The 26,187-nt window shown below is 59.6% G+C and overlaps 15 protein-coding genes across 15 annotated transcripts; 6 read left to right on the plus strand and 9 right to left on the minus strand.

Moving 5' to 3' along the window:
* Nucleotides 1-562: 562 nt before the first annotated feature.
* Nucleotides 563-1,342, plus strand: K452DRAFT_195184 (uncharacterized protein; the record flags this gene model as incomplete). Its single annotated transcript, XM_033535935.1, has 1 exon — nucleotides 563-1,342. A coding segment is annotated over one exon (780 nt), but the record flags the coding sequence as incomplete, so codon positions are not given.
* A 788-nt stretch (nucleotides 1,343-2,130) lies between these two features.
* On the minus strand, nucleotides 2,131-3,863 carry K452DRAFT_287436 (uncharacterized protein). Its single transcript, XM_033540473.1, has one exon. The coding sequence runs from the start codon at nucleotides 3,821-3,823 to the stop codon at nucleotides 2,303-2,305; it is 1,521 nt and encodes a 506-aa protein (XP_033397928.1). The 5' UTR covers nucleotides 3,824-3,863; the 3' UTR covers nucleotides 2,131-2,302.
* A 167-nt stretch (nucleotides 3,864-4,030) lies between these two features.
* Nucleotides 4,031-4,826, plus strand: K452DRAFT_271043 (uncharacterized protein; the record flags this gene model as incomplete). The annotated part of the gene is made up of 2 exons (XM_033539015.1): nucleotides 4,031-4,121; nucleotides 4,171-4,826. 2 exons carry the CDS (start codon nucleotides 4,031-4,033, stop codon nucleotides 4,824-4,826), a joined length of 747 nt encoding a protein of 248 aa, XP_033397929.1.
* Nucleotides 4,827-6,266: 1,440 nt separating this feature from the next.
* On the minus strand, nucleotides 6,267-7,454 carry K452DRAFT_298203 (uncharacterized protein; the record flags this gene model as incomplete). The annotated part of the gene is made up of 3 exons (XM_033542098.1): nucleotides 6,267-7,058; nucleotides 7,145-7,307; nucleotides 7,393-7,454. The coding sequence occupies 3 exons, from the start codon at nucleotides 7,452-7,454 to the stop codon at nucleotides 6,267-6,269; spliced, it is 1,017 nt and encodes a 338-aa protein (XP_033397930.1).
* A 302-nt stretch (nucleotides 7,455-7,756) lies between these two features.
* On the minus strand, nucleotides 7,757-8,797 carry K452DRAFT_28413 (uncharacterized protein). Its single transcript, XM_033539897.1, has 2 exons — nucleotides 8,077-8,797; nucleotides 7,757-8,014 (listed from the first exon to the last, which is right to left on the minus strand). Exon 1 carries the CDS (start codon nucleotides 8,644-8,646, stop codon nucleotides 8,122-8,124), a length of 525 nt encoding a protein of 174 aa, XP_033397931.1. The 5' UTR covers nucleotides 8,647-8,797; the 3' UTR covers nucleotides 7,757-8,014; nucleotides 8,077-8,121.
* A 560-nt stretch (nucleotides 8,798-9,357) lies between these two features.
* On the minus strand, nucleotides 9,358-9,969 carry K452DRAFT_28333 (uncharacterized protein). The gene has a single exon (XM_033539756.1). It carries the CDS (start codon nucleotides 9,878-9,880, stop codon nucleotides 9,545-9,547), a length of 336 nt encoding a protein of 111 aa, XP_033397932.1. The 5' UTR covers nucleotides 9,881-9,969; the 3' UTR covers nucleotides 9,358-9,544.
* A 1,320-nt stretch (nucleotides 9,970-11,289) lies between these two features.
* K452DRAFT_28468 (uncharacterized protein) lies at nucleotides 11,290-12,293 on the plus strand. The gene has a single exon (XM_033539987.1). It carries the CDS (start codon nucleotides 11,516-11,518, stop codon nucleotides 12,041-12,043), a length of 528 nt encoding a protein of 175 aa, XP_033397933.1. The 5' UTR covers nucleotides 11,290-11,515; the 3' UTR covers nucleotides 12,044-12,293.
* A 521-nt stretch (nucleotides 12,294-12,814) lies between these two features.
* On the plus strand, nucleotides 12,815-13,870 carry K452DRAFT_287439 (uncharacterized protein). Its single transcript, XM_033540474.1, has 2 exons — nucleotides 12,815-12,987; nucleotides 13,056-13,870. Exons 1-2 carry the CDS (start codon nucleotides 12,909-12,911, stop codon nucleotides 13,637-13,639), a joined length of 663 nt encoding a protein of 220 aa, XP_033397934.1. The 5' UTR covers nucleotides 12,815-12,908; the 3' UTR covers nucleotides 13,640-13,870.
* An 815-nt stretch (nucleotides 13,871-14,685) lies between these two features.
* Nucleotides 14,686-16,155, minus strand: K452DRAFT_318505 (uncharacterized protein). Its single transcript, XM_033544161.1, has one exon. It carries the CDS (start codon nucleotides 16,139-16,141, stop codon nucleotides 14,978-14,980), a length of 1,164 nt encoding a protein of 387 aa, XP_033397935.1. The 5' UTR covers nucleotides 16,142-16,155; the 3' UTR covers nucleotides 14,686-14,977.
* Nucleotides 16,156-16,456: 301 nt separating this feature from the next.
* Nucleotides 16,457-17,540, plus strand: K452DRAFT_298206 (uncharacterized protein; the record flags this gene model as incomplete). The annotated part of the gene is made up of 3 exons (XM_033542099.1): nucleotides 16,457-16,499; nucleotides 16,568-16,948; nucleotides 17,065-17,540. The coding sequence occupies 3 exons, from the start codon at nucleotides 16,457-16,459 to the stop codon at nucleotides 17,538-17,540; spliced, it is 900 nt and encodes a 299-aa protein (XP_033397936.1).
* Nucleotides 17,541-17,728: 188 nt separating this feature from the next.
* On the minus strand, nucleotides 17,729-18,226 carry K452DRAFT_28280 (uncharacterized protein). The gene has a single exon (XM_033539649.1). The coding sequence runs from the start codon at nucleotides 18,112-18,114 to the stop codon at nucleotides 17,857-17,859; it is 258 nt and encodes an 85-aa protein (XP_033397937.1). The 5' UTR covers nucleotides 18,115-18,226; the 3' UTR covers nucleotides 17,729-17,856.
* Nucleotides 18,227-18,561: 335 nt separating this feature from the next.
* Nucleotides 18,562-19,961, minus strand: K452DRAFT_318507 (uncharacterized protein). Its single transcript, XM_033544162.1, has 2 exons — nucleotides 19,372-19,961; nucleotides 18,562-19,284 (listed from the first exon to the last, which is right to left on the minus strand). Exons 1-2 carry the CDS (start codon nucleotides 19,824-19,826, stop codon nucleotides 18,894-18,896), a joined length of 846 nt encoding a protein of 281 aa, XP_033397938.1. The 5' UTR covers nucleotides 19,827-19,961; the 3' UTR covers nucleotides 18,562-18,893.
* Nucleotides 19,962-20,069: 108 nt separating this feature from the next.
* K452DRAFT_28495 (uncharacterized protein) lies at nucleotides 20,070-21,637 on the plus strand. Its single transcript, XM_033540036.1, has 2 exons — nucleotides 20,070-20,431; nucleotides 20,500-21,637. The coding sequence occupies exons 1-2, from the start codon at nucleotides 20,312-20,314 to the stop codon at nucleotides 21,478-21,480; spliced, it is 1,101 nt and encodes a 366-aa protein (XP_033397939.1). The 5' UTR covers nucleotides 20,070-20,311; the 3' UTR covers nucleotides 21,481-21,637.
* A 157-nt stretch (nucleotides 21,638-21,794) lies between these two features.
* On the minus strand, nucleotides 21,795-23,302 carry K452DRAFT_298209 (uncharacterized protein; the record flags this gene model as incomplete). Its single annotated transcript, XM_033542100.1, has 2 exons — nucleotides 21,795-22,924; nucleotides 23,014-23,302. 2 exons carry the CDS (start codon nucleotides 23,300-23,302, stop codon nucleotides 21,795-21,797), a joined length of 1,419 nt encoding a protein of 472 aa, XP_033397940.1.
* A 1,161-nt stretch (nucleotides 23,303-24,463) lies between these two features.
* On the minus strand, nucleotides 24,464-25,641 carry K452DRAFT_326694 (uncharacterized protein; the record flags this gene model as incomplete). Its single annotated transcript, XM_033544864.1, has 2 exons — nucleotides 24,464-25,124; nucleotides 25,178-25,641. 2 exons carry the CDS (start codon nucleotides 25,639-25,641, stop codon nucleotides 24,464-24,466), a joined length of 1,125 nt encoding a protein of 374 aa, XP_033397941.1.
* Nucleotides 25,642-26,187: the final 546 nt, after the last annotated feature.

Here is a 26,187-nt window from a genome sequence, read left to right on the forward strand (position 1 = left end):
CTTTTCAGCGTTAAGAAAAGTTTAACTGGTTTTGCCACGATCCTGAATTGGTATTTCACTTACACTGAGAAGGCTTGCCCCACAAAACCTCGCTGCCGCCCGCTCTCTATATTACATGAACCTCTCTCACTGCTTAACCAATATAGCAGTCGTAGCTACAGTGTCGTACGTCGGATATCACCAGAATCCACGGGCCGAAACCAGCGGGCGTCCAAAACGGACCGATTCACACTTCACCATATTCCATATTGGTCAACGTCACGCCGTGTTTGCTCACCGACTCCAACAGCCAAAGCAATTGAAAGACAGCGAAGCCAGGTCTGTGTGTTCAGATCTACCGAAAGAGCTCGGACTGAAGACGCGTGCAAAAAGAGAAGGCTGATTCCACTGGTATCGAGCAGACATCAATATTCAGGAAACAGCGTCTCAAGGGCTTCCCTGCATAACATCACCAAACCAAAGGAGGGCCTTAAACCATACCTAAATCCTCTCACATCAAACAAGCAACGTCCGCCTTGAAACAATGTCTCCACCCGAGCGCACAACCCCCGCTCCCTCCCGCCCCACCCCCACAGACATCGAAACCCAAAAAGCGACGATCCGCCAACGAATCTGGCCTGCCCTACGACCAATCGCGCTACCAGACTCCCGCTTCAACTACGACTTCACGTCCTTCATCGCGGACTTCTCGGGCAGCAGCGCGGCGACAACGCGACTGACGGCGCTGCCGGCCTACCACGCGGCGCGAGTCGTCTTCGTCGCGCCCGACAACTGCCTGGAGGAGCTGCGGCGGCGCGTGCTGGCCGACGGCAAGACGCTGCTGGTGACGACGTACGGGATTAAGCGCGGCTTCGTGGCGCTGGAGGCGGGGTGCACGGGCGCAACGGACGGGACGGGGACGGGCGAGTGGGCGCGCGCCTACGCCGCCTCGCTCGACGGCATGGAGCGCGTTGGCCAGGGCGTCCTGCTGCGCGAGATGGTCGAGGAGCACGACCGCTGGACCGTCGACCTGCTCGTTACCGGGTCTGGTGCTGTGAGCACGGGCGGCGTCCGCGTCGGCAAGGGCCGTGGCTTCTTCGACCTCGAGTGGGGCATGCTGTATAGCTTGGGCGTCGTGGGCAAGGACACCCCGGCTGTGGCGCTCGTCCATGAGTGCCAGGTTGTCGAGGACATGGACTTGCGCGCCGATGTCTTCGATACCGTCTGTGATGTCGTGGTGACGGATAAGAGGACGTTGCTGGTCGAGAGCGCGAGGAAGCCCGAGTGTGGCATTTTGTGGGATAGGCTGGCTGAGGGCATGTTGGAGGATATTCCGCCGTTAAAGGAGCTGAAGGAGTTGCAGGAAGAGGCGGGGGTGAAGTCGTCGGTGGAGTTGAGGGGGAAGTTTGTGAGGACGTCCACTGAGCCTAAGTCGGTGGGTCTGGGTCCGGTTTAATATCACGTCCGGCTTGAGTTGGGTGTAGTCGGTTCCCATCACTGTCGACTCAGTGACAGTATGATGTTCTTATCCTCATAAAAGACAACGGCGTTTAAAAGTGTACATCTTCTTTTAGTCCTAGACAATCTGTACTTGATACGCGAGACATTTTATATATACGAGATTAATAAATATGAAGGTACGAGAGTGCTCCATGAAGGATATAGTATGAGAACACCAGAGCACTTTACAGAGGTGCAATAGCGCGAAGCAAAGGAGTGTGAGAGTTACTTTATCTTTACTCGTCATATCTACTTGTTTAGAAAATACTAAATCAAACATCCAAAAAGACAACCATACTCCCAACAAAACCCAACAAACTATATACCACAGCCGTACCAAACGTCACACATATACAGCCACCATCGGCAACATCAACAACCCACTCCAACACAAAAAAGAAGCAAGTCAACCAATCACGTCAAACACTGATACATAAAACTCTAAATTACCACCACGTACTACCAAAAATATATCTCCAAAAATTAGCTTTACAAGTTTATGTTATTAAGATTTCTATACAGCTGCAGATAGCTTCCTCACTATACGTACCTGAATATGCCTACAAAAATCTACAACACATTCGCATTACTATATTCTTCCCCTATACTCCTTTAAATATCTTTATATCTTTATTACCTTTATCTTCTACTTTCGTGCCTTCATAAAACACACTCATCATTTTAAATGGTGCTAGGAACATGTTTGCTTTGTATGCGGCTTGACTGTCAACCGAAACAGCCCTGCCTGTACTAAGTAAGTATTATACTACAACACCCACAACCAGCCACTAAAGGTGCTTTGCGCCGTCCCCATCACCCCTACCTACAAAATACCCCCCTGCCTCCTTGAAAAATCGCGATAAATGGCATCGAGCTCATCGCGCTTACGCTTGCGGCTCCCCTCGGCAGCATCTCGCTCAGCGAGCTCCTCGTCGTCGGCCAGCGCATCCTCAGGCGTGCGCGGCGCCCATGCCCGGATCCGCCCGTCGCCATGTGCCGAGAAGAGGTGCACGTCGTGGGCGCGCCACGCCAGCGCCGTCGTGCGCGCTCTAGCCTTGGCGCTGCGGGGTGCTGCCGATGTTGCTGCCGCTGCAGCTGCTTGAGCCCCACTACTACTGCCGCCACCGCCACCACCACCACCATTCCCGCTGTTCCCGCTGCCACTGCCGCGATTGCCGCCGCCGCGTCGTGCCGGGCCAGGCCCGCCGGTGGGGACTGCGGGGGCCGCGCCCGGCGTTTTGAGCCGCTTGAGCAGGCGCCCGTCAAAGAGCTCGTAGACGAGGATTTCGTGCTCGCTGGGGTAGAAGAGGACGTCCTTTCCTGGGGCGACGAGGCCCGGCGGGCTGATCAGCGGCAGCAGCGTCGAGAGATGCGCGTTCTTGATCGTGGGGCCGAATGAGGCGAGCGTGTTCGCGCCCGTCATGGCGTCCCAGACGCGGACGCGCTCGTCGTGGCCCGTCGTGACGAGGTGCCGACCGTCGTCTGTCCAGACAACGCCATTGACCGCAGCGGCATGCGCGCGCCCAACCTGCCTGCTACTGCGCGCCGCGCTGGTGCCCAAGCCGTCCGCGCCAAAAACGCCTACAGAATCCTCCGCGTCCAGCACACCCAGACACCCGGCGCTGCGGCGGACGTCCCAGAAGCGGACGGTGCCGTCGGTGCCGCCGCTGGCGAGAACGTGGTCGTCGATTGGGCTCCACACGACGGACAGAACCGCGCCGCTGTGCCCTGCGAGCGAGTGCGTCGCCGCGCCGGAGCGGAGGTCGACGAGACGTACCCGCGGCGTTTGCGTCGCGCACGCGACGAGTAGGTGCTGCGCGATGGGCGAGAGGGCGTGCGAGTAGATGACGGCGTGCAGGTCGAACGAGGCCGACGCGGCGAGCGTCTCCGACGCGTACACCTTGAGCGTGTGGTCGTAGGACGAGGAGAGGAAGGCGAGAGAGTCGAACGGGTAGAACGACAGGTGGGTGATGCCGAAGCTGTGGGCGGTCGACGTCTTGCGCAGCGAGTCGAGCGGCACGAGGGTCTGGGTGGACGTGTCGCCGTCGCCGGCGGGCTGGGCCACGGCTTCGAGGTCCCACAACGCGACAGAGGAGTCGGCGCCGCCGGACAGCATCCAGCGACCTTCGAACTTGTCAATGGTTAGGGCGTTGACGCCGGCCGGGTGCGCCAGGACGTCGCGATGCGGGACGGCAGCGCTACGGGCATCTTGCGGCGGCGCACCGTCGAACTGCAGTGTTGTGGGCTGCAGGGCATGGAGCCGGCGCGTCGTCTCAGCGCGACAGAAGGCCCGTGGGCTGAGGGTGCCCAACTGCCGGTTCAGGAGAAGAGGATTCAAATTCATGCATTTGGCAGTGGTGTCGAGCGTGGGTCTGATGTGGCCGTGGTGGAGTGGTGGAGAGGTGGAGAGTCGACGTGGGACGTGGGATGACGCAGCGGGGCCGAGACCATGACTCGCGACCTGAGAGCGGCACCAGCGGCCTCGACGACCGACGCCGCCGTCCTTCACAACTTACGCGCGCACGCACGTGTTACAGCTTCTGACATCGTCATGCCGCAGCCATTGAAACGCCAGTCCAGCGCCGACGACCTGGATCGCGTGTCTCGGAGACGCGTAGCGACCGTCTACGACGCTGTAGCAGGTGCGCTGCCCGTCGTCCTCTCATGAAAAGTCATCTAAACGAGGCACAGCGCGCGTGGGCGGCAATGGCTTCCTCTCTGCCCACCCCTTTGTTTCGAAGAACCGTGATACGACTTCCTCGTCTCGAGTGCCACTGCCGCCAGACGAGATTCTGTTCAAACAGAAGAATGCCCCGGACCGCTTCGAGGAAGACGACATCTACTGGACGGACCGCCATCTAGGACCCGGCCAGCCATTGCCAGACTCGGACCTGCTCAAAGCAGTGCACGCGTACTCGTCCAACTTTTACGCTGCTGCGCTGGGAGAGCTCAGTAAGCGGGACTTCAAGAGCATGGACGAGACGGCCTTGTTGGCCATGGGCATTCTCCTTGAGGAAGCGGCCACAGATGTCTTGGGGGAGACCGGTGACCTTACCTTCGTGGAAGGCGAAGATGATGATGAGCCAGACGCGTCACGCATCTGGAACGGAACCACATGGACCCGAAGCGTCCTTGTCAAGGAACCGGCCCGCGGCGGCAAGCGTGGAAAGGGTCCTGCGAGTGGAAACGACCTTGACTCGAAGGCTGGAGCCGCCGCTGGCGACTCTGATATCGCCGACTCGGACAAAGACACTGCTCAGACGGAAGCTTTGGCGGAAGGCGAGTCGGCTAGTGAGTATAGCAGCGGACACAACTCCTCCATTGGGCACAGCAGCGAGTCTGGATGAAAACTTTTCTAGCCTCGCTCGGACGTGAAGCACCGGACACGACTACCTACCGCATGACATTTGTTGCCACAGTGTAGACTGCGACCATCCCAATGTACAGTCACGCTCGGATACTACGTCCTTCCGGCGCACGCCACAGTCTAGATTTGCGCCCATACGAGCAGCTTTGCTACATTTAGGCACAATTCGCCGGACAACGCAAATCCAAACTGGGGCATCTCCAGAAAAAACTATGGCGCTAGCTTTACGTTATCGGCCCATGCCTCGTAGCGTGCTGCAGATCCCAGGTTGCGCAGCAAGGCCTAAGCTGTACCTGCAGTGTCCCAAGCCTCTGGTATCTTGAACAGCCTGTCCTTGACATGGATCGCCATGAATCTCAAGCTTCAGTGGGACATGGTGGATACCGGAAGTTGTGATTGGCCTGTGTGGCATAGTAGCACGTGTCTTAACGAACATCTATTCTCCAGGATGCCAATAAAGACTCTCACCAGCGCTTCATATCCGACCACATCGGACAATCGCTTCATAAAGTGAGCCGATCATGGTTATTACCGAGATATTTTCGACGAGATTGTGAGTGTCTCTCACCAGGCCTGCCTCGACCGCATCGTGGGTTCAAAGAGTCATTCACGACCTCAGTAGACGCCGTTCCGTACGCCCGAATTTAGTGGACTTGTCTTTGGGCAGATTATTAGGTCCACGATACTCGGGGCAACTATTGCGTGGACACACACACGAGAGCTAACAATAGCTCCAACAATCAGATGATGTCCGGATTTTCCACACAATGTCCATCAAACCAAACGACGATGATCCATCGGTCTGTGAGAAGCGGCAGACACCGGCCGGGCCAACGGCCACGACGCACCAGCGTTTCTCTCTCCTCTGACGCACCGGTCACGCCATAGCGATTGCCCGTCGTTTGTCTTGCGTTTTGTCGAGCCGTTTGCGATGCATTCCTCAACCCACATGTGGCGCCTCATGCCCTTGCAACGCTTTAGCCGAATATCCCCAGACACCGTTACCCCACCATTTCCCCAGACACTGGTGACCCTGATCAGCACCGGCAACTAAGCCCCTAGTGTCTCGTCTGATTTTGGTCACAGCCATTTTGGCAGCCAACCTCAGTGGTTTATCCAGGATGGCGCTGGACCACTGTTCGCGACTGCGATGCTATCGGCGTAGCAGAGGCGCCTAGTACGGCCTCGTCGCCCAAAGCTGCTTGCTGGAAGCCCGCTCCGCGAAAGAGCTGTTGCGAGCTGCTGCACCGGTCAAATACAAGAGCGTAGGAAATGCAAATGCTGTAGACGAAGTGTGAGATCAGACGTGCAGTGTTTTTGGGCATGCACAAGGTCTAATCTTCATCCTAATCAAACTTTTGAGGCTATCTCAGCTCAACCCTGCGCCCAAACGCCTGTACATAACCATAAAATCCTCGCTCTACGCAGACACAGTCTGGCGCGGGCCCGTCTCCTTCTCGTACTCATACTCGATCTCGCGCTTGGGGCCCTTGGCACTCTTCTTCTTGGGCTTCGGCGGCGGGCCCGCCGGCCGTTTCCTCTTCATGCTGGCCAGCGCCTTCTTCAGCTTCTCGGCTTCCTCATCGTCCTCGTCCTCCTCGCTGCTCTCGTCCTCTTCGCTCTCGTCATCATCCTCCTCGCTGGCCTCCTCGTCGTCATCATCCTCGCCCAGCCAGTCCTCCAAGTCGTCAACGTCGCCCTCAGACTCGCTTCCGTCAATGTCGCTGACGTACTCGACATCGCCGACGCCCTCCTCTTGCTCATGCTCGTGCTCGTATTCCTCGTCCTCGATACCCTCGTCCAGATCTTCGTCTCTGACACCCTCGCCACCGCGCTCAAGCCCTCTAAGCACCTTGCGCCAGACCGTCTCGTCCACGTTCAGCGGCTGGTCGCCGTAAGCGCCGCTGCGCAGACGCTCGATGAGCTCGCGCTCAATAGCCCTCTCGAGCTTGGCGGCGGCCTCGGCCTTGCGCTCCCTCGTCTCTTCCCTGCGACGGATCTTAGGCGCCAGCTTCGGCACGAGCGTCTCGCCCAGGCGCTCTTGCTCCTTGGCCAGGCGCTGCGACCTTATGCGCACCTGAGTCAGGCGCGTAAGTCTCTGCTTGTTTTTGTGGATCAGGAACTTGGGCCAGTAGATTAGGCGCTGGTCGACTTGCTCGAGGGCCTTGGCATAGTTGGACGAGAGCTTTATGCGCTCCCACCATCGGTTTGGCTGCGAGACGTACGAGTTAGTTGGCTGCTGCTGCTGCTGTGGGGTTCTTTTAATTGCCCGAAGGGCGCTTGCTTGCTTGCACGGACCTGGTGAGAGCGTTCGATCGTCTTAATGTAGAGGTAAAGCGCGCCGGTTTCGGGGTGCGAGCGAATGGTGGCGTAGCGCGAGTTTGCCAGCGGGCAGGAGGAGCGGTTGCAGAGGCCCGTGACATTGTACTCGTTGCGGCAGAAGTTCTGGTCCTTGGTGGTCCTGCGGGCGGGCGCGCAAAGAGCGCCAAGTCAGCGGGTTGTTGTTGCCGTGGGGCGCGGAATGAGCACCGTGGCAGAAAACGTACTTGAGCTTGAAGGAGCAGAACTGCTGGTTGATGACCTGCCAGACAATCTCGTCGGAAGCCATGGCTGCTACTGCTGCTGCTGGGGACTGCGGTCGGGGGCAATCGGCTGTGCTGGCGAGGCCTGCGAGTTGTTGCGCTTGTGAACTTTTCGAGAGGGAAATCTTAGCGTCTTGGCGCGCTTGTCGTCGGCGCCACGAATGGCCGATCGCGCGGTACGGCCATATCTAATCGCGGGCGACGACATTGGCTGTTTCCTTGCACCCCGCAACTAACTTGTGGGTGTCGGTTTTGAGATTGTCACATCATGGATTTGTCTCGGTGTCGGGACTGGCATACGGCTTTCTTGGCCTGCTGCCGGTTTTACCCTTACGAGCACCGCGATACCTATCGACTGCGCCGGCCGTTGTCGCAGCAACTGCCGTTTGACAGCAGTACCCTGCGTGCTAGCTGGCACGTCGGACGACAACTAACCCAGCTTCCAAATCTCTAATCACTAACCCTTCACCATGGCGTGTGGCCTTTACCGATAAACCATGCTGAGCCCTGAGAACAGCCGCCGACACGCTCTCTCTGCCTCTGCCTCTTTCTGTCTTTCTTTCTTTCTTCCTTCGTCTCTCCCTCTCTCTCCCACTTTCCTTTCTTCCCTCCCTCCCTCTCTCTCTCATCCTCTCTCTTTCTCTCTCCTTCCAATTCTCCCACAACACCTCTCATATCTCTATTTTTCTTTCTCTAGTCCGCCCAAATCTCCTCGGGTATCCAACACACTGCTCGACGTAGCATCCGATTTGCGGCCGTCCGGTGAGTGAAATACGGCAGGCAAGCTGGCAGCGACGACACACAGACCGAGCATGGGGCGCAGAATACTGTAGAAAGATCGGTAGCCCGACCATTCGAGGGGAAAATGCCAGTGCTAGCCGTTGCCGCAGCGGGGTGTCGTATGGTAGTGAAGTGCTGAGTGGGTGCGTCACTCGGGCAGTCATTCGGTAGGTCGGTTGCGGTTTGGTATGCGCAAAGCTGAAGCAGTACGTTGCGAGGTCGTACAGATCGAGTACCAAAAGATCCAGCGTGCGTTGAAGACGGAGAAAGAGTTCGAGGGAAGCCCTGGACCGAGTTGTGGAAACCAAAGGAAACTGTCGCCATGTGCCCAGCCTTGCAATTCTCGGTCTTTTTTCTCAGTGGCCCAGAAACGGTGGGAAGGACTCCAAACTCAAACAACGTTCTCCCGGTGCTAACTGGAGTTAGATCTTGTCCCATACCATCTCGCTGATGTCTTGACAAAGATCGGTGTCACAAATCCAGACACTCATCTGGTCCTCCACGGCGTCTCAAACATCGCCAATGTTATCACCATCACGTCCTTCTGTTTCGTCGTTGATAGTTTTGGCCGGCGCAAGCTCTTCCTGGGTGTCACCTCTGGCTTGGTGATGTTTCATGATTTGGACCATTTGTTCCGGGCGGGACGAAGCATGTCAGGGGTAGGTGATGCTGTCCTTGCTGTGTAAGTCAACCATGTCTTCATCAGTACATGCACGGCAATCCGGGGGCTGAAGGACGTCGCTAAGCACGTTGACGGGCAAAAGGCAAAAGGAAAAGGGGCGGGAGCTGGCACAGGAGTCTAACATCGATACGAAGAAGCATTGGGGTGGTCGAGCATCTAAAGTTAGGCGGACCACCGGGCAAGAAGAGGCTCAGGAGACGAGAGGGGGTGGTGTGAAGGTGAGCCCCCGATGCCGTCATGTCGTTCGTGATCAGCCGCTTGCTATTTCTGGGCAAGGCCATGGGGGATCAGGAGAGACGAGGTCGCGCAGTGCGGGATGGCTAGGCGCGATCTCGTGGAGGCAATCTGGAGTTCTATTATTGGCAACCGTGCTCGCGTGGTATAATGCCCCTAATTAATGACGATCCACGCGGATCCCAATCCGTTTCGGTGCCTTTGATGGGCGATGATATAGGGCAGTATCAAGGGGAGGCAGGGGTTGTCGGGGTGGATCCGATGGAATCGATGTATAGGCTGGCCCCGACTTGTATCGATCATAGGCAAGAGGCCCTATAGCCAGGGACCCGGGCGCTGGGAATGCGGGTAGTGGAGCGGGCGCTCTTGGCCGGGTCTGGACTTTGTGGCCAGGCAGGAAAGAGAGAGTTGGGCACGGCCTTAATGGGGGTGCCACGCTTCATTAGCCCTCCCGCGCCGAGATCCAGCGCGTGACCGTGAAGTCATGGCCCGGGGCAACATGTGTCGGGTTTGCGCGTGACTTGTCCCGCGGATCATGTCCCATTCGATGCCCAGCAGCACGGCGTCAGGTGAAAACGCGCGTTCGGGGCGAGCGAACACTTGTTCGGCCACGACAGCTGTCGCCGCAGGTACCCGAGGCGCTCCACTCGGGGAAGCGGCATCGGGAGGGCGATTGGGCGCGGCCACGTGGGAGAAGCGTCTTCCCCACGGCGACAAGTGACGCCATGGGCGAGAAAGGTGTTTCATCGGTTTCATGAGCGATTTCTGGCGGTTCTGTGGTACGAGATGCTGCGGGCAGGCGGGCAGGCGCGATCGTCGCCCCAGGGACGCCTCACCTCTTGCCCGCGACTCAGGCCGCGCAACTCGTTCCTGGCCACCTTATTCGTGGTGGCCCCCCTTTCGCCGCTTCAGCCACGAGCCTGCACCATCGACCTCAGGCATCAAGCATCGACGCGCCACGCCAGCTGTGCGCCCAGGCCCTGTGGCCCCGAGGGCCCCGTAAAAAAAGCGGATGCTTGGTGAGCCTTCCGCCGGCAGGGATCGTGGAAGCCTTCCGGACCTTCGATGCTGCACGGAAGCTAAGTAGCCTCGTCCTCAAGGGCCAATCACCGCCGCGTGCACAGCCCATCAGCCATCTGCTCCCCAAAGACTGTCACTGCTATGCTGCGCAATGTAGGCAAACGCTTCGATAACTGGGCCCCGGCGCCTTGCCTTTGCGCTCAAGAACAGTCCATCGTCATTGAGTTTCAAGAAATAGCGCGCCTGAGAGGCCGCCCTTTTCGTCCTAACTTTGTTATATATACCTGCCTCTATACATCATCATCATCATCATAAATACTCCAGCCTCCTCCACACTTTGCAAACACACTTCTCACCTCACTACCACTCACTTCAACAACTACAACTACAACAACTCTCACTCTCACTCTTACTCTCACTACTACTACTATTACCAACTACCAACATGGCCGCCTTCACTGTCTTCGCCTCCACCAACAACACCACCACCACTGCCTTTGAGCAGTCCAACATGCTCTCCACCTTTGGCTCGACCTTTACCAACTCGGCCAAGGACAACGGTGACCAGCACCCCAGGGACCCCGGTGCCTGTAAGTTCCAACTTTCCCCTCAACTCGCCTAAGCTCGGAGGACTCGGACACTGACTCTTTTCGGCTCAGAAACGACCAAAGCTCAAACAACGAGTTGCCGGCAATCTCGTCATGATGGAGGCGAAGCGCAACCCCATACGCCTCCTTCTTTCCGGCCAGATGCGAACGACCCCATCGCCTTCCCGGCTGCCGACGCTGCAATCACCACCACTATCATCATCACCACCACCACCACCATCTCTTTCCTAATAATTGCTCGGAAGCGTTTATCTTGTATTATTATTATCACCACCACCACCATCATCGGCATCGGCATCGGCATCAGCATTCATCGGCGTTCTTGCGAGGTGCCTCTTTGGCATGGCACCCGCGGGAAGGATTAGACGGTCGTAACGCATCATGTGGAGTTTTTGGTTCATCAATCAGGGCATAACAACCTCGCAGAAGGTGTCGGGATCATTAGACCGAGGAGTGGTCTGGAACAATTTCGGGATTTTCATTGGGACATTGGATATTGGATATGGGAGGGGAAGGAGTACCAGGAACCACCGGAACAGGGCGTTTTGAGCTTGATATTTTTTCTATCCGCTGCATCCTCGGAGCAGCAGCTGTATCATTAGTGTGAGGGGGAGATGACGAAGGAGGGGAGGGGAAGTGGTTGCGATAGGTAGCTGAAGAGGAACGCAGATCTTGCTTGACTCGCTTGCACGCCCAACACCCTCGTCTCCCGCAACGTGCATGACTGTTCCCCGCAGCCTGGTCAGCCTCGTTCGTCAGCCGCATGGAGACGTCGTCGCACCAGGGTAGCAGACGCCTGAGGAATTGCCTCGTCGCGATGCTGCACGTCATGGTGGTGTCCTCTCTGCCTTGCACACCCAACACACACTCACACTCACACTCTTGCTTACACACACATGGGCAGTGCAGTACTGCAGGCAGAGGTCAAGGCACAGCGGGCACCAAGAACGCCAAGGCGGAGCCCTCGGCGCCCGGCCAGAAGACCATCCACTGTCGAGCGCGCGCAAGCCCGCCCGCCCAACGCGGCGCCCCGCGCGATATTGGCCCTCATCTCAGCTCGGTTTGCGCATTTTTGCACGCGCGCACGAAGGGAGGGGCGCTGCAGCGCCGTTTCGGAAATGATGGCGAGCGCATGGTTCGATGCCCCGCGCACCCCGAACTTGCCTTGCTGATACGAGGACCACGAGACTGCTGCTGCGGCGTAATGAGAGTGGTAAAAGTGAATTTTGTTATTATTCGCGGCGCTTCTCTAGGTGCTCGGCCGGCGTTTCGCAAGCGAATTGCCTGTTGACTGCTGCGTGATGAGGCTCTGCCGCGCGCTCGTACGATGATCTTGTGCGAAACCGTGTAAGTTTCTGGGATGGGTGGTGCTGTGGTTGAATTTCCTGCGCTTCGCGCCGACGCCGAGGTGGTGTGTCGTTTCGAGGCGCTAAGAGAGTCGCGATGACCCTGCTCCTTGGAGCCGCTGCTGCTGGTGCTGCTGCTTGCCGCCGCCGCCGTCGCTAGGTATTAAGGTCGAGGCGTCCATCTGCTGCCGCTGCCGCTGCTGTCGCGCTCGCGCTCGCGCCCGCCATGACCTCCCGATGTTGGCGCTTGTCTCTCCTCCCCGCATGATGTGCGCGCCGCCGCCGCAGGGGGGCGGGCAGAGACTAGAGTCAGGCGGACGGGCTCGCTGCCTTCTGCTAAAAAGCTTGAGTCGGCGCCATGTGGAAGAAAGAGATTTCCTTTGCAGAGAGGAGTCACAGCGGCGACGACAACGACTGTTTTCTCTTTGTCCCCCTCTCTCGATCTCTATCTATTCATCTCTGCGTCGTCGCAAAACCCTTTGTCTAGCCCTGTAGGGCTTTGCGCTTCTTTGCTTTTTCTGCTGTTTTCGTCACAGTCGATCTCCCAGGCACACCTGACGTAGGATCGCCAACAACCCACGACAACGAGTGAACGACAACAACGATAACGCCAACGCCAGCCACGCGCCCAGCCTGTGAAGAATTTTTTTTTTTTTTTTCTTATCTGCCAACTTCCCTCCTGTTTGCCATCTGCCAACGAAACGAAACGATCCCAACCCAACACAAATCTCGCGCGCGCGCTCATCTCACCCGCCAAACCCACGAAATCAAACAAACCAAACCAAACCAAACCACCAACCACCCACCACCATGGTCGGCGATCCGCGCCACGCCGGCGTAGGCCGCGGCTTCATGCCCCGGAACTACTCGCATGGGCGCGGCGGCGCAGGCACGTTTCCCCTTCGCAACGCGTTGCTTCAAGACACGCAAAACTAACCTCAGACGCCATACACACAGGCAACATCGGCAAGCCAGAGCGACCATCATCGCTCTCCCCGCGTCCCACCGACCTTGCGACCCCGACCATCAAAGCGCCAACCTACACGACGGGCCGCGGCGGCTCGGGCAACATGGCACGCAACGACCCGACGCGGCCGGAGCTGGCGCGCGCAGCGCAGGACGTCGGACCCTCGCCGGGGCTGCTGCAGCGCGGCGGCAGCGGCGTCGCGACCGACGAGTTCCATTATGGGCGTGGTGGGGCTGCGAATGTGGGCCGTCAGAGCGAGGAGGAGGAGGTGATGATGAGGGCGAGGGAGGGGAAGGAGGGAGAGGCCCGCGTTGGTGGTGCGGTGCTGCCTGTGAAGGCTGGGGCGGGGGTGGGCGGCGCTAGGAATGCCGCTGCTACTACTGCTACTACTGTGGCTAAGGATGGCGCTGGCGCTGGTGCTGGTGCTGGTAGTGAGGGCAGGGGTGCCGCTCACGGTGCTGCTCATGGCGGTGCGCTGGGGAAGGCGGAGCCTGTGGACGGCGAAGGAGAGCACGAGAAGGGGCTGGGCGACAAAGCGAAGGATCTACTGGGGAAGGTTGCGGGGAAGAAGTGAGGCGGCGAGGCAATGGGCGCGCGGTGTGCCGCGTTGGGTTGAGACGGTGAGGAGGTTGGGTGTGTGAGCGTGTGTGGCGTCGAGGCGACACGACGATGGCTAAGGTGGTGTGGCAGGGCAGGGCACCACCACCACTCGCTGCGCTGCTGCGAGAGACGAGCCACGTCTGCTTCCGCGCTATGCCTGGAAAGTTCTTGTTTCATTGATACCTATTTGCTTGGGCGCGACAGGCCGGGAAGGAAAGGTGTTCTCAGCTTCAATCATCTCTTGTTTATCTTGCCCATTTTCCTACATGGAAGCCTCAAGGAAGCCTCGCCGAAGCCCGTCCGTCGCCTCGCAGCCATCGCACAACACGCACACATGCATGCATACACGCATGCATGCACGCATGCGCTGCGCTGCCAGATGTTTTCCTTGCGCTCGGTATGTCCCGCAGGACTGACTTACTGTTCCTACCCAACCCCCAACAACCCTGTCGCCAGTCAGGCACCGAGGGGGGTCCATAGGTATGGAGCAGCGCGCTTCGTCAGCGCCCCAGCTGGTGCTGCTGCAGGCACAACTCACACGCTCACACGCAACCAACGGCAGTTCCAGACTCGACAGCAGCACCTAGCAATTGGATGGATCGCATCGATCGGGGCTCGGGCGGGCCGGCCGGCGCGCCCTGGTGTTCGTAATACGGGCAAGAGATTCGCGCTCTCCGTCTCTCTCTCACGCTCACACACACACACACTACGTAGTGCGTGCCCTACTCCCCTGTTCGGCCAGCCTGCCAGCCAGTCAGCCGGCCAACTCGCGCGCTGACATGGATGCTGTTTCAACGCGTCTGCGACACGTGCCGTCCGGGAGATCGAGACGGGGCGTCCTGCGCAATCTGCCTTCCCACGCCCCTACGTCGTCGGACAGAATCCGGCGCTGGCGGCCGGCTGTTCTCCCGACTGGGGGGAGGACATGGACATTGGACGGCATCTTCCACCCACAGGCACACGAGTACCGTGCAACCGCGGGTCTCTCCCCGTCTCTGATGGCTCATCCAACAAGTCCGGGGGGCCGTTAGCTGGGCTGTGGTGGCAGAGCACCACCTACCTACTACTCTTTCAGGGCTGGGTCTGGACTACTGCTGGAGCGCGCGCTGCCACAGATGACCTCTTTTGCCCTGACTGACGGACGCGGATGCGCTTCCGGTTGGCAGGCCCCGAGTCCCTGAGGTTCTGAGGCCCCGAGGCCACCACTCCCTCCAGGGTCGAGGGCTTCATACACGTAAGGCTCTCGCACCCCTCCCATCCCCTCCCCTCCTGCGTCATCATCATCCTCCTCAGTCATCAGCGTCATCACCTACTACTGCCGTGCTCCTCGCACCTGCCCAATGTACTCGGCAACCTCCCTAAGATCCCTCACCCACCACACGCCGCGCTGCCGCTGCCGCTGCCGCGCCTCCCTGTCGCCCGCCGCGGCCGCGGCAGCCTCATCTCCCCCTTCTTCGTCCTCTCCCTGCGCCCCCTTCCCCAGCTCCCCCGTCGCCTCCCCTAATCGCCTCACCGGGACGCCCACCCGCTCCATCGCTTCCGCCAGCTCCCGCTGCCCTCCCCCCATCGGCTCGTCCCTGACACACACGCCCACGTCCGCCGCCAGCAGCGCGTCAAAGTCCGTTGCGCTGTCGCCTACGTACACGATCGTGTCGCCGTCGCCGCCCTCTTCCCCAGTAGCAACGCGAGCGCGCAGCGCGTCTATGTGCGCGCGCTTGTCGGCGCTGGTGCGGATGGCGCCGTCGAGCTGGCCTGAGGAGCCGGAGGGCTGGTCCAGCCCCGCGATCTCGTTGGCGTTGATGCGAAGACCTTGGAGCGCGCGCTGCAGTGCTTGAGCGTCGACTGCGGCGGGGGACTTGGCCTCAATGAGGTCGGCGGAGGAGCGCTCCTCTGTGGCCACCGCTGCCTTCTTCTCGGCTGCGCGGAGCAGGCACGCCCGCACAAAGCTGGCGCTCCAGTTGACGCTGAGGATGCTGGTGGTGATGCCGGGGGAGGAGGTGCCGCGGCGGCCATTGCTGGCGAAGAGGTCGGCCCAGCCTGGGCGTAGGCGCAGCTCCTCGGAGTCGATGGCCTGGGCGGCGCCGGCGCGCACGTCGGCCGCCGTAACGCCCGCGAAGAGACGGGCGGCCGTGACGCGCGCGGCGCTGCGGGCTTCGATGGGCTGCAGGCTGGCGAGCCAGGCGCTCTCGTCGGCGGGGCGGGTGCGCTGATGCGGTGGGGGGTGGTAGTGCGCAGCGTGGGCGGAGTAGTCGTGCAGGTAGGCGGCGACGATGGCGTCCCAGGCTGCGGTGTTGGTGCTGGGCGGCTGTGCTGGTGGTGGTGGTGCTACTGCTTGTGCCTGTTGTGTTTGCTTCTGGTGAGAGGCGCAGATGCGGCCGAGGAAGTGCAGCGTGTCCTTGTACGTCACGGTGCCGTCCCAGTCGAGGACAAGGCGGACAGGCGGCCTCAGGACTGCTGGTGGTGGTGTGGCTGTCATAACGATGCCTAGCGACCACCTCATTGATTGTTGTTGTTGATTGATATTAGAAGTGTTGATGCAATGGATCGGATGAGGCGATTCGATACGGGCCGGTGGCCAGTCAGGCACGGCAAAAGTTATCTGACGGGCAATCGCGGGGACTTCGTCAGCCAATCACGGCGCAGCTGTTGAGCAGAATAAGCCGTGGCTTTACCCGAGGTGCCTGCGCTCTGCCACCGGGAACCGCGACCATCACCACTACTCCACCAAAGCCCAGTCGCCTCATCCCCGACATTGACGGTCTCTCTTGCTTCGATCTGTCCATCCGCAGCCATGGCTACCACCCGAGCATTGGCCCGCCTCTCCAGGAGCGCGAGTGAGCCTCTCCCGCCACCCATCCTTTTGCCCGCGTGTGCTAACGCCTCCCTCTTTCTCTCTCCGCAGCCGCCACGGCGCCCAGCACCATCTTCAAGCGCGGCCTCGCGTCGGTCGAGCCGCTGAGCCAGATCAGCGAGAAGACGTCGGCATCGACGCAGCCCGTGTCGGAGAAGAAGACATCGACGATCAAGGAGCCGTCGCCCGACAAGGACGCCCGCATCAAGACGTTCCACATCTACCGCTGGAACCCCGATGAGCCGACCAGCAAGCCCAAGATGCAGAGCTACACGCTCGACCTCAACAAGACCGGCCCCATGATGCTCGACGCCCTCATCCGCATCAAGAACGAGATCGACCCTACCCTGACGTTCCGCCGGAGTTGCAGAGAGGGCATCTGCGGCAGCTGTGCCATGAACATTGACGGCATCAACACCCTGGCTTGTCTTTGTGCGTATTCCCCCGTGTTCCCGAAGCCTTTCCCCCCCGCTTTGTTCCCGCAGACGACATAGAAGAAGAACAAAAATAAACAGCCACTGATCGGTGCATTCGCCACGCCTCCACAGGCCGCATCCCGACCGAGACGAGCAAGCAGTCGCGCATCTACCCGCTGCCGCACACGTATGTGGTCAAGGACCTGGTGCCGGACATGACGCAGTTCTACAAGCAGTACCGGTCGATCAAGCCGTACCTGCAGCGCAAGACGCCGCCGCCGGACGGGCGCGAGAACCGGCAGAGCAAGGAGGAGCGCAAGAAGCTGGACGGGCTGTACGAGTGCATCCTGTGCGCGTGCTGCTCGACGTCGTGCCCGTCGTACTGGTGGAACTCGGAGGAGTACCTCGGCCCGGCCATCCTGCTGCAGTCGTACCGCTGGATCGCAGACTCTCGCGACGAGAAGAAGGCGGAGCGCCAGGACGCCCTCAACAACTCCATGTCCCTCTACCGCTGCCACACCATTCTCAACTGCTCCCGCACTTGCCCCAAGGGCCTTAACCCTGCCTTGGCGATTGCTGAGATCAAGAAGAGCATGGCGTTCACTTGAGCGGCGCGCGCGTGTGCGTGTGTGTGTATGTACAGGGGCAGCAGCAGAAGCAACAATCATTGATCGGGAGGCCAGACTGATTTGACGGAGGAGACGGGGAGGGGGGAAGATGGAAGGGCGCGCACGCGCATATGTGCGTGCGTGTGTGTGTGTGTGTGCTCAAGGTGGCGAATATGGGCCTCGGGCCATCAATCATTCAAAGCCGGGAAAGGAAGGAGTCGAGTTGATGAGAGCAGCTACGATTGCTTTCTGATTCATTCGCATTTTTGTATGTATGTACTTTTTATAGCAACCCCCTTTTTTGGAAAAGCCCTACCTACCTGCTGCTGTGCCTTGATGCTATGCTGCTGGTGCTAGTGCTGGTGCTGGTGCTGGTGCTGGTGCTGGTGCCGGTGCTGGGTTTCGCCACCTGCGTTGCGTGCCTGTCGGCTGTTTGACGAGATGGGATGATTGATTGCTGTTGGTCTTTTTCTATTTCTATTTTTGTTCGGTTCTTCTTTCTTCTATTCTTTTTTGGGGGGTGACGATCCCGTCTGTCCGTTCGGAGGGTTCGGATGGACTTGCGCGCGCTCATGAGTCATCGTCTACTTAGGAGTACTTGTTTGTCTGCGTGGTTGTGTGTGTGTGTGTGTGTGTGTGTGTGTAGGTAATAGAGGGAGTGTGATTCATTCATTCGTTGGTTTTGGTTTTGAGGGCTGGGGTTTTTGTGGTTGCGTGTGGTTGGTTGTCTTGATTAGTTCTTGTAGATGTGGACCGGGGAGAGGTGCCGAGTTAGTGTATGTATGTATGTTGTATGCTTTACATATGTAAAGGCACGGGATAATAGAGTTGCCTAACGCTTGTTTGATGTTGTTTGTCCATAAAACCTCTATGCCTCATATGTATCCATCGGGTACTCCTTGGGCCTTGGATAGTAGGCGCGGTGTACGTGTGAAAACAAAAAGGGCGAGGGTATGGTAGTATCATAGGGATTTTGGTACAAATATAGAAAGAAGTCGAGTTTGTCTAAAAGGCCACAAAACACCGTGGTTCAATTCATCCCGTTCACTTGACTATCTTGAGCCTGTCCATGCGTGCTGTTGATATACAATTACAATACATCTCGAAATAAAATGCGCGCAGGCTGCAGACAAACCAACTGCAAACGCGCGCTCGCTTTTCGCCTTCCCTATGTATGTATATGTAAATGGAGTCCAATGCCTGCCAGTCCGTCCATCCTTCCGTTCCCAAGACCCAACCTTAACCAAACCAAACCTGCCTGCCTCGAGCCCAAACCCAACCCAACTCAACTCCAAAAAAAAACCAAAACCCAAACTCCACCCCCCACTCTCACACACACCGCACCCACCCCAATCACGCCCCCTCCTCCCTCGCCACCTCCCTCACTGCCGCGCCCAAAGCCCCCAGCAGCCCCTCCCTCGCCACCCTCCCCCCAACACTCTGCTCGCCAGCCCGTTTCCCCGCGCCCCATCCAAACGGCAGCACCAGCCGCCGCAGCCCCTGGCTGTCGAGCACCACGAGCGCGTCTAGCGGCGTTTGGCCTCCGCCGAGGGGGTGCAGCAGCGAGAGGAGCAGGAAGGGGACCGAGGGGGCGGAGGAGGAGGCGGCTGGGTGCGCAAGCGGTATCGTGGCGGCGTTGGGTGCGGGTGTTAGGTGCGCGCGTATGGCGGGGTTGAGGGCGGCGCGGGTGAGGAGGACGGGGCGCAGGGTTGGGAGGAGGGAGGAGAGGTGTGGGAGAGCGGCGCTGTGGGGGTATGTTAATGCTGCTTTTGCTTTCGTTTTGCCTCTATTTGTTGGGGGGCAAATGTGCTGTGCTTCGCGGGGAACGTACCATAGGAGCTGCCAGTGCGCGTCCGTGTGTTCGAGCACGCAGAGCAGTATTGGTGCGCCGGGGGGGATGGCGCGGCTGCCGCTATTGTTGGGTACAGATACAGGCTCGGCCAGCTCGATGCTGCCGAGGTCAAAGGGCCGGGCTTCGTGGCGCGGGATCAGGCGCAGGGCGTCGAGCTCGGCGGAGGTCCTGGTGCGCTTGAGGAGGTGTGGCGGCGCTGCTGCTGGGTTCGTGTTCGTGTTCGCGGCGCGGCAATTGGAGCGCATGGATTCTTCGTTTCCATCTTCCTCGTCGTCCGGACGCGCGATGCTGTGCGAGCGTTTGCGCGTGGGCTGGCTGGGCCGGAGCGGTTGCGCGGGCATGGCTGTGGGCAGTGCGCCTAGCTGCGGGGGAGGAGGCATTGTCGCGGACATGGACGGGATGCCCGTGGGCTGCGGTGGCAGGACGCGCAGCATTGGGGGCTTTTGTGGTTGCTGTTGCTGGGATGTGGATGGTGGATTGATTGATGCGGCGGGACGCGGGTGCTAGCGTGCTAGGCGCGTTTGCGGGGTAACGGTGCGGAGGCGGCTGAATGAGCGAGTAGTGGTTGGCAAAGGAGCGTGTTTGTTGATGGCCGATATTGGTAGGTAGGGATTTCGCCTTTAAACTACTTGCGTTGCTCCCGCAGCTGGCCTGAGCATGGCATGATTTGATTTCCCAATTTCTCACCGCCCGCGCGCTTCACTTGACTCTGTCGCAGCTCCTCTCTGACCTCCCCAAACCACCTAAGAGAGCCTACCTAGAGCGGTCTCCAACATGTCACTCTGGGGCTGCCTGGTCCCCGCGTCCCGCTCCCGCCGGCCGACATCCCACCTCCCCTCCGCCTAGAGTAGACACACGCGCGTCATCACCACCACCACTGTCACCACCACCGCCGCCGCATCCGCCGCCGTCCTCCGCCATGGCTAGTGCGCGCGACCTGAGCCGCGTGCAGAACCAAGTCTGGCACGGCTCCGTCCCGCTGGAGATCCGCCTCGCCCCCGCCGAGTGCCGCACCTACACCGAGTCGGACGCGTACCTGGTAGGCTTAAGAAGAAGAGAGGGAGAGGAGAAGAGAGACGGAAGTGACTAACACCACCACACACGCAGATCCAGGTCCCGCGCCTCTCCTACCTCCCCTTCCTCCTCCCGCGTCTCCACGCCTTCTTCGCGCCCGCGCTGATCGACCCTTCCATCCCCCCCAGCGCTGGCTGGTTCTCCGTCGACTCGGTCCCGCTCAAATGGCACCACCCACTGGGCCTGCTATACGACCTCTACGCCGGCGCCGAGCCGTACAACACGCTGCCGCCGGCCTCTCCCCCGCCCTCGTCCCCCACCACCAGCAGTAGCACGCAAGAAAACGACACCAGTAACAACAACGACGCCGACGCCGACACCTCCGCCCCACCCCACCCCCTCCCCTGGCGCCTCACCCTCTCCTACGCCCCTCCGCCCCCGTCCCTCCTCCCCCTCGACCCCGCCCTCAAAGCCATGCACGACGCCTTCGTCAACGCCGTCAAAGAAGCCGACTTCCTGCGCAACGGCTCCGCCAAAGCCGCCATGAGCCTCAGCAAAGCAGACTCGGACGCGCTGTGGGCGGCCCTGCAAGCCCATGCGCGCGCGCCCTTCGCCGCCGTAAACGCCCGCCTCGTCAACCCCCCCGGCGTCGTCCTGCGCCATGTCCCGCTCAAGGTGTACTTGCCTGCCGCGCCTGCGCCGGCGACCGCCGCCGACAGCAGCACGACCGCGGGCGCACAAGCGCAGCCCTCGCCCTCTGCGTCCGTCTCCGCGGCAAACGCGCCCCGCACTCTGCGCGTAGTGCAAGCGCCCATCCCGCCGCGCCTCGCGCCCCCGACCTCCAGCTCCGGCTCCAGCAATACGCCCTCCTCCAAACATGCGCCGATCCAAACGCTCGGCACGGCGCTCAACGGGCTGCTGCCCTCGCTCTTCCCTTCGCGGCGCAGCGCCCTGCTGGCCCAGCCCGTGCTGCATGGCGCCGTGGTGCCCATGGGGGCGCCGCTCGAGGAGCTGGGCCGCGCGGCGGCATATGCGGATGGCTTTTTGCATATTGTTGTTGTTATGATGGGGTAGACGGACGGACGACTGGTTGTTGCGTTGGATGGCTTACGGGGAGAAATGGCATGGATTGGGATTAGTTTTAAAGACGGCGGTGGCGAGCAATCACCCACTTAATCAATCGATGGTGGTCTAAAGTAGCAATGAATAAATATATAAATAAGCAATAATGACCACAAAAATAAACCAAAATCCACCGCGTCTATACCTTTACGTCCCCTCAAATCGGAACAATAGCTAATAAAAAGATCAACGAATCCAAAGAAAAACACAACCTCTAAACTTTTCCAACTTTCTTCGCGTCCCAAACCTCCTCTTTCGCCGGCAACCTACAGCCCCAGCAGCGCCGACGCCCCCGGCTCGCTCGACACGTACAGCGTCTCATGCGCGTCCGAGAAGCCATTGAAGCGCGTGGCCGAGCACTTTGTGTAGGCGCCCATTTCCTCAAAGTACAGCCAGTCGCCGACGTCGAGGGTCGTCGTGAACGACGACGACGCGGCAATGCAGTCGATGCCGTCGCACGTGGGACCCCAGATGGAGTACTCGATGCTGGGACCCGAAGCGGCAGCCACGGCGTCGGCATCGGCATTGTCGGCATACGCGGCCGCGGCCTCGGCCAGACCCGCCTCGTTCGACGGGAAGGCCGTGGGCAGCGACAGCGGCTCGTCGTGCGCGAACGCGGGGCCGGCCTTGAGGACGCGCGGGACGGGGTGCTGGTGGTCGAACATGATGGAGCTGAAGTTGCCGTAGACGCCGTCGTTGAGGTACAGCATGTAGCTAGCGGCGGGCTCGACGGTGCGGCGCGCAATGACGTTGCACGCGAGCGAAAAGGCCTTGGCGACGTAGTAGCGGCCGGGCTCGCCGATGACGCGCACGTGCGGCGGGAAGAGCTCGTCGAGCGCGTCCGACAGCACCGCCGCCATGGCCTCGAACGTGTCGCTGGAGAAGCCGCCGCCCACGTCCAACGTGTGCAGGTTGAAGCCCAGCGCTTCGGCTTGGTCGAACACCACGCGCGCGTCGTGCACTGCCCGCTGGAAGGCCGACGCGTCCGACGCGCCTGACCCCACGTGGAAGGCTACGCCTACGACATTAAGGTCCAGCTCCTTGGCCAGCGCCAGGAGGTCTTCTGTCGTGTCGAGGGGCGCGCCGAACTTCAGCGACAGCCGGCACAGCGACGCCGAGTCATCCGTGTGGATGCGCAGCAGCAGCTCGGCGTCCGGGAAGAGCTCCTTGGTCTTGTACAGCTCGTCGGCGTTGTCAAACGTCATTTGCTTGACGCCGTGGCGGGCGGCGTAGCGCACGTACGACTTGGTCTTGCACGGCTGCGCGTAGATGATGCGGCTGGGGTCGACGCCCATCTTCAGCACCTGCTCAATCTCTGACTTGGACGCGCAGTCGAAGCCCGTCCCCAGCTCTGCCAGCAGCCGCAGCACCTGCGGGTCCGGATTGCACTTGACGGCTGTAGTTCCCCACCATCCATGTGTCAGCGGAGCTCTTTCTTCTGCGCCTGGACCAAGCGGCCCACTCTGGACAACAACAGCAACTTACCGTAGTGGGGCTTGACCCGCTTCAGGTTCATCTTCCATCGGAGGTGCTGGCGGTAGACCTCGCCCATGTCGGCCACGAAGAAGGCATCCTCCTCCCCGGCTTCGCAAGCATCCTGATCGATCTTGTCGACACGCTCTCGGAACGCTTCACCAATCAATTCCTTGGTAGTCTTGGCGTCATTGTGCCCGTACTCGACTGCGAGACTGTTGTTCTCCACCGGTGCAAAGGGTTTGATCGACAGCGGCGCGTAATGCTCCTCGGCGGTGGTGGTGATAGCGGAGGGTGCCATAACCAGGGTCATCAATTCAAAAAACGCGCTCCTGGCTCTTTTTGTGTATGTATATGTATGTGATCGAAAAGCGGTAGTGCTGCGAAAGTCGTGTTAAGGGGGCCTAAAAGGCTCGAAACCGAGACTGAGTTGCGACAGGCGAGGCCTCCTCGACTCTTCCTCCGAGAGAGGAAGAACCACAGAGAGCGTCCTATGCGGCAGCTGAGGCGGCGGGAATTCCGGGGGAGAGGTTTGATTCAAACGGAAAATCAAACGCTCAAGCTCGAGAGGCGACTTCAGCAGCGGGCGGCGGCAGGTTGTTGAGCGTGTCCTTGTTTTTCGGGCGCAAGACAACTTGGAGTTTTCCGGATGCCGAGGCCGTCGGGGCCGTGGTGGAGGGCTTGCCTTTGAGAAGACCAAAGGCGAGTCGATGCTCTATGGGGAATCCAGTGCGTCTGCTCGACCAAAGAAGCCGCCACGGGTCAGCTGCTGTTTGTTGTTGTTTTTGTTGTTCACGGGCGCGTCGGGCTCTGCCGGGACGATGGCGGCGTTGCGACACGAGGCAAAAGGTACGCACCGGAGTGAGTCACTGGGACGCGACTAGGCAGTGAGGAGGCTGTGTATGGCAATGCGACGCGACTGTCGGACAGACGCAGGGGGATGAAGAGGGGTGGATGGATGGTCGAGGGTCGAGGTTGGACGTTGAGGGGCGGTTATGATGAATTTTGAAGCCTGGCTCTGTGTCCGTGTCCGATGCCCCCCCCAGTGACGAAACGGAACGACTCGATCATGGAAGCGTGCCGCACACTAAAGAAAATCCCGCACTCCCCTCGATGACAAACATCTGTTCCCGGCGACGGCGGTCAAAACAGAGCTGCACCGCCGTGGCTGAAGCTGCATTTTCGACTACGAAAACCATTCGGTTGCATAACGCCAGATACATCATCACCCGCACCCGCAACCCTAGGTCGCTGCCCAACACACATTGTCGTCTCCAAACTCCTCGCCTGGCTAAAACCAGGCTCATACTCTAGGGCAAATTCCCTGGCCAGACCGGCTGCGCCTCGCTCCGGACTCGACTGGACCGGTTGCATGCGTGTCCCTGGTCCCGTCGATGCTGCACGGCCGTTCCTCATTGGTATCATATAATATAAGTTCATGCTGCGGACGCCTGCCTCGACCTCACTGCTGCCAAAAAGCCACAATCGAAGGATCGGGTATCATGGAAGGCGTCTCGGCCGATTTGGGCCGTGCCTTGGAGTGGAAGATGTAAATATCGATCTTTTTGGCCGACTCGTAGTCGCCGGGGTCAGTTGGAATTGCCATCCACGTGCTCGCTGCCGTCATAATGTCTGCCTGTTGCAGCAGGTCGAAGAAGACGGCCTCGCTCGAGTGCCGCACTTTCATCGCCAGCACCACAATGGCCTTTGGGCAGCGTTTCGTCAATGCATGCAGCGTCTTGACGAGCGCCGGGCTGCTGTCCGGATTGTATGTGCAGTCCGAGACAATGATCAGATCGTACGGTCGCTGAGCAATGTTCTCTGGCAGCTCCTCCTCCCAGTCCAATGGCTCGAACTTAACCTGCGAGGACATGGCAGGATTCATGCCCTTGATGTTTCTTTCGGCAATCTCTTGAGCTTCGGGCAAGTCGGTCAACGTGACACGGCAGTCGGGAATGAGCTGCGCCAGACTAATTCCCACAATGCCGCAACCGGCCCCCAGTTCGATGACGTTTAGCTTCTTGTATGTCGCTGAGCTGAGCGTTGTGTCGAGAAGTGGCATAATGTCGTATTGAAGGGCGATCGTCTTGTCGAAGAAGGCTGCAAGGCCAACGCCGGCGTCCCTGGATTTTTGTTAGCTACCTGCTCACCTGAGCCGCGGACACGTCTAACAAACCAAACGTGACGCGCGATGCTCTCCCCCGTCTCTTCCCATATGCTAAGCGTGCGTCTGCTCAGCGGAGTAAAGCGCCGCTCCACCTTCTTCTCTGCCTCTTTGATGCCCCGCGGCACGTCCAGAGAGGCGCTCCATGCTGAGATCAGAGAGGGCACATGATCGTCCTCGTGCTCTCCAAAAAGGTCCGTCTGCGCAGTTCCCCTGGCGCCTACCTGGACCCGAATAGGCCAATCTAGGTCGCAATGCCGCAGGTCAAAGGACACGGGGAGGGAGCGCATGCCTGCCGTCCATTCGAGGCGCTTGCGGAGGTAGATGTCTCCATGGTCGTCTGCTGAGCGAATCGTGGCGGCAAGAGTAACATTCTCAGCCAAAAAGTCTTCCCCGAGGTCCGAAGTGATGGTGATCAGGGCATTGAGGGTTTTGCCGTCGGTCTTGGGGACCTTTAGGAAGCGGACGTATCTCATGGCCGCGGGTTGAGAGGCGGTATTGAAGGACAGGAGGCATAATAGAAAGCAGGGCAAACAAAGTTTGGTGGACTACGCTGGCCCTATCAATGTCGCATCGATGGCAAGCGGGCAGTGAGGAGGCGAGCCCGGACTGGTCTGGGCTCCTAGATCCAGATCGACAGCAGAGAGAAAAAGGCCCCACACGTGGCGCCGCGACGCCACAGAATGGCACGTCGCTGACGGGTGTCTTTTGCCAGGCGAGTACAGAGGTCTCAGTTTGCAGAGAGCGGGCGCCAGGCGCGGTTGGCGAACGGCAGAAGCCCAAGGCCCTCACGGGTATGCAGAGCACGCCAGGCAGGCGCGAACCGAGGGCGGCCACGACTTATAACAAACAAGCAATACCCGTTAACTCCTTGTCCAGCTCCTACAGTATACTCCTACAGTACGTACAGCATAAATCTGAGTCCTGGATATGGATTAAAAGAAAATGACTTGGAACGCACGCATACTGCCTAGGAGAACAGTATATACCTGAGCATTTCCCAAGCACTCCAAGGTCCCGCG

The sequence above is a fragment of the Aplosporella prunicola genome, assembly GCF_010093885.1.
Source record: "Aplosporella prunicola CBS 121167 unplaced genomic scaffold K452scaffold_12, whole genome shotgun sequence".
Taxonomy (NCBI): Eukaryota; Fungi; Ascomycota; class Dothideomycetes; order Botryosphaeriales; family Aplosporellaceae; genus Aplosporella; species Aplosporella prunicola.

Coding starts and splice junctions, on each gene's coding strand:
- K452DRAFT_287436 (XM_033540473.1), bottom strand. CDS start 3,823: ATGAATTTGAATCCTCTTCTCCTGAACCGGCAGTTGGGCACCCTCAGC.
- K452DRAFT_28413 (XM_033539897.1), bottom strand. CDS start 8,646: ATGGGACAAGATCTAACTCCAGTTAGCACCGGGAGAACGTTGTTTGAG.
- K452DRAFT_28333 (XM_033539756.1), bottom strand. CDS start 9,880: ATGAAACCGATGAAACACCTTTCTCGCCCATGGCGTCACTTGTCGCCG.
- K452DRAFT_28468 (XM_033539987.1), top strand. CDS start 11,516: ATGGAGACGTCGTCGCACCAGGGTAGCAGACGCCTGAGGAATTGCCTC.
- K452DRAFT_287439 (XM_033540474.1), top strand. CDS start 12,909: ATGGTCGGCGATCCGCGCCACGCCGGCGTAGGCCGCGGCTTCATGCCC. Junction 12,988..13,055: donor GCATGGGCGCGGCGGCGCAG/GCACGTTTCCCC, acceptor CCATACACACAG/GCAACATCGGCAAGCCAGAG.
- K452DRAFT_318505 (XM_033544161.1), bottom strand. CDS start 16,141: ATGACAGCCACACCACCACCAGCAGTCCTGAGGCCGCCTGTCCGCCTT.
- K452DRAFT_28280 (XM_033539649.1), bottom strand. CDS start 18,114: ATGAGCGCGCGCAAGTCCATCCGAACCCTCCGAACGGACAGACGGGAT.
- K452DRAFT_318507 (XM_033544162.1), bottom strand. CDS start 19,826: ATGCTGCGCGTCCTGCCACCGCAGCCCACGGGCATCCCGTCCATGTCC. Junction 19,285..19,371: donor GCGCACTGGCAGCTCCTATG/GTACGTTCCCCG, acceptor ATACCCCCACAG/CGCCGCTCTCCCACACCTCT.
- K452DRAFT_28495 (XM_033540036.1), top strand. CDS start 20,312: ATGGCTAGTGCGCGCGACCTGAGCCGCGTGCAGAACCAAGTCTGGCAC. Junction 20,432..20,499: donor CCGAGTCGGACGCGTACCTG/GTAGGCTTAAGA, acceptor CCACACACGCAG/ATCCAGGTCCCGCGCCTCTC.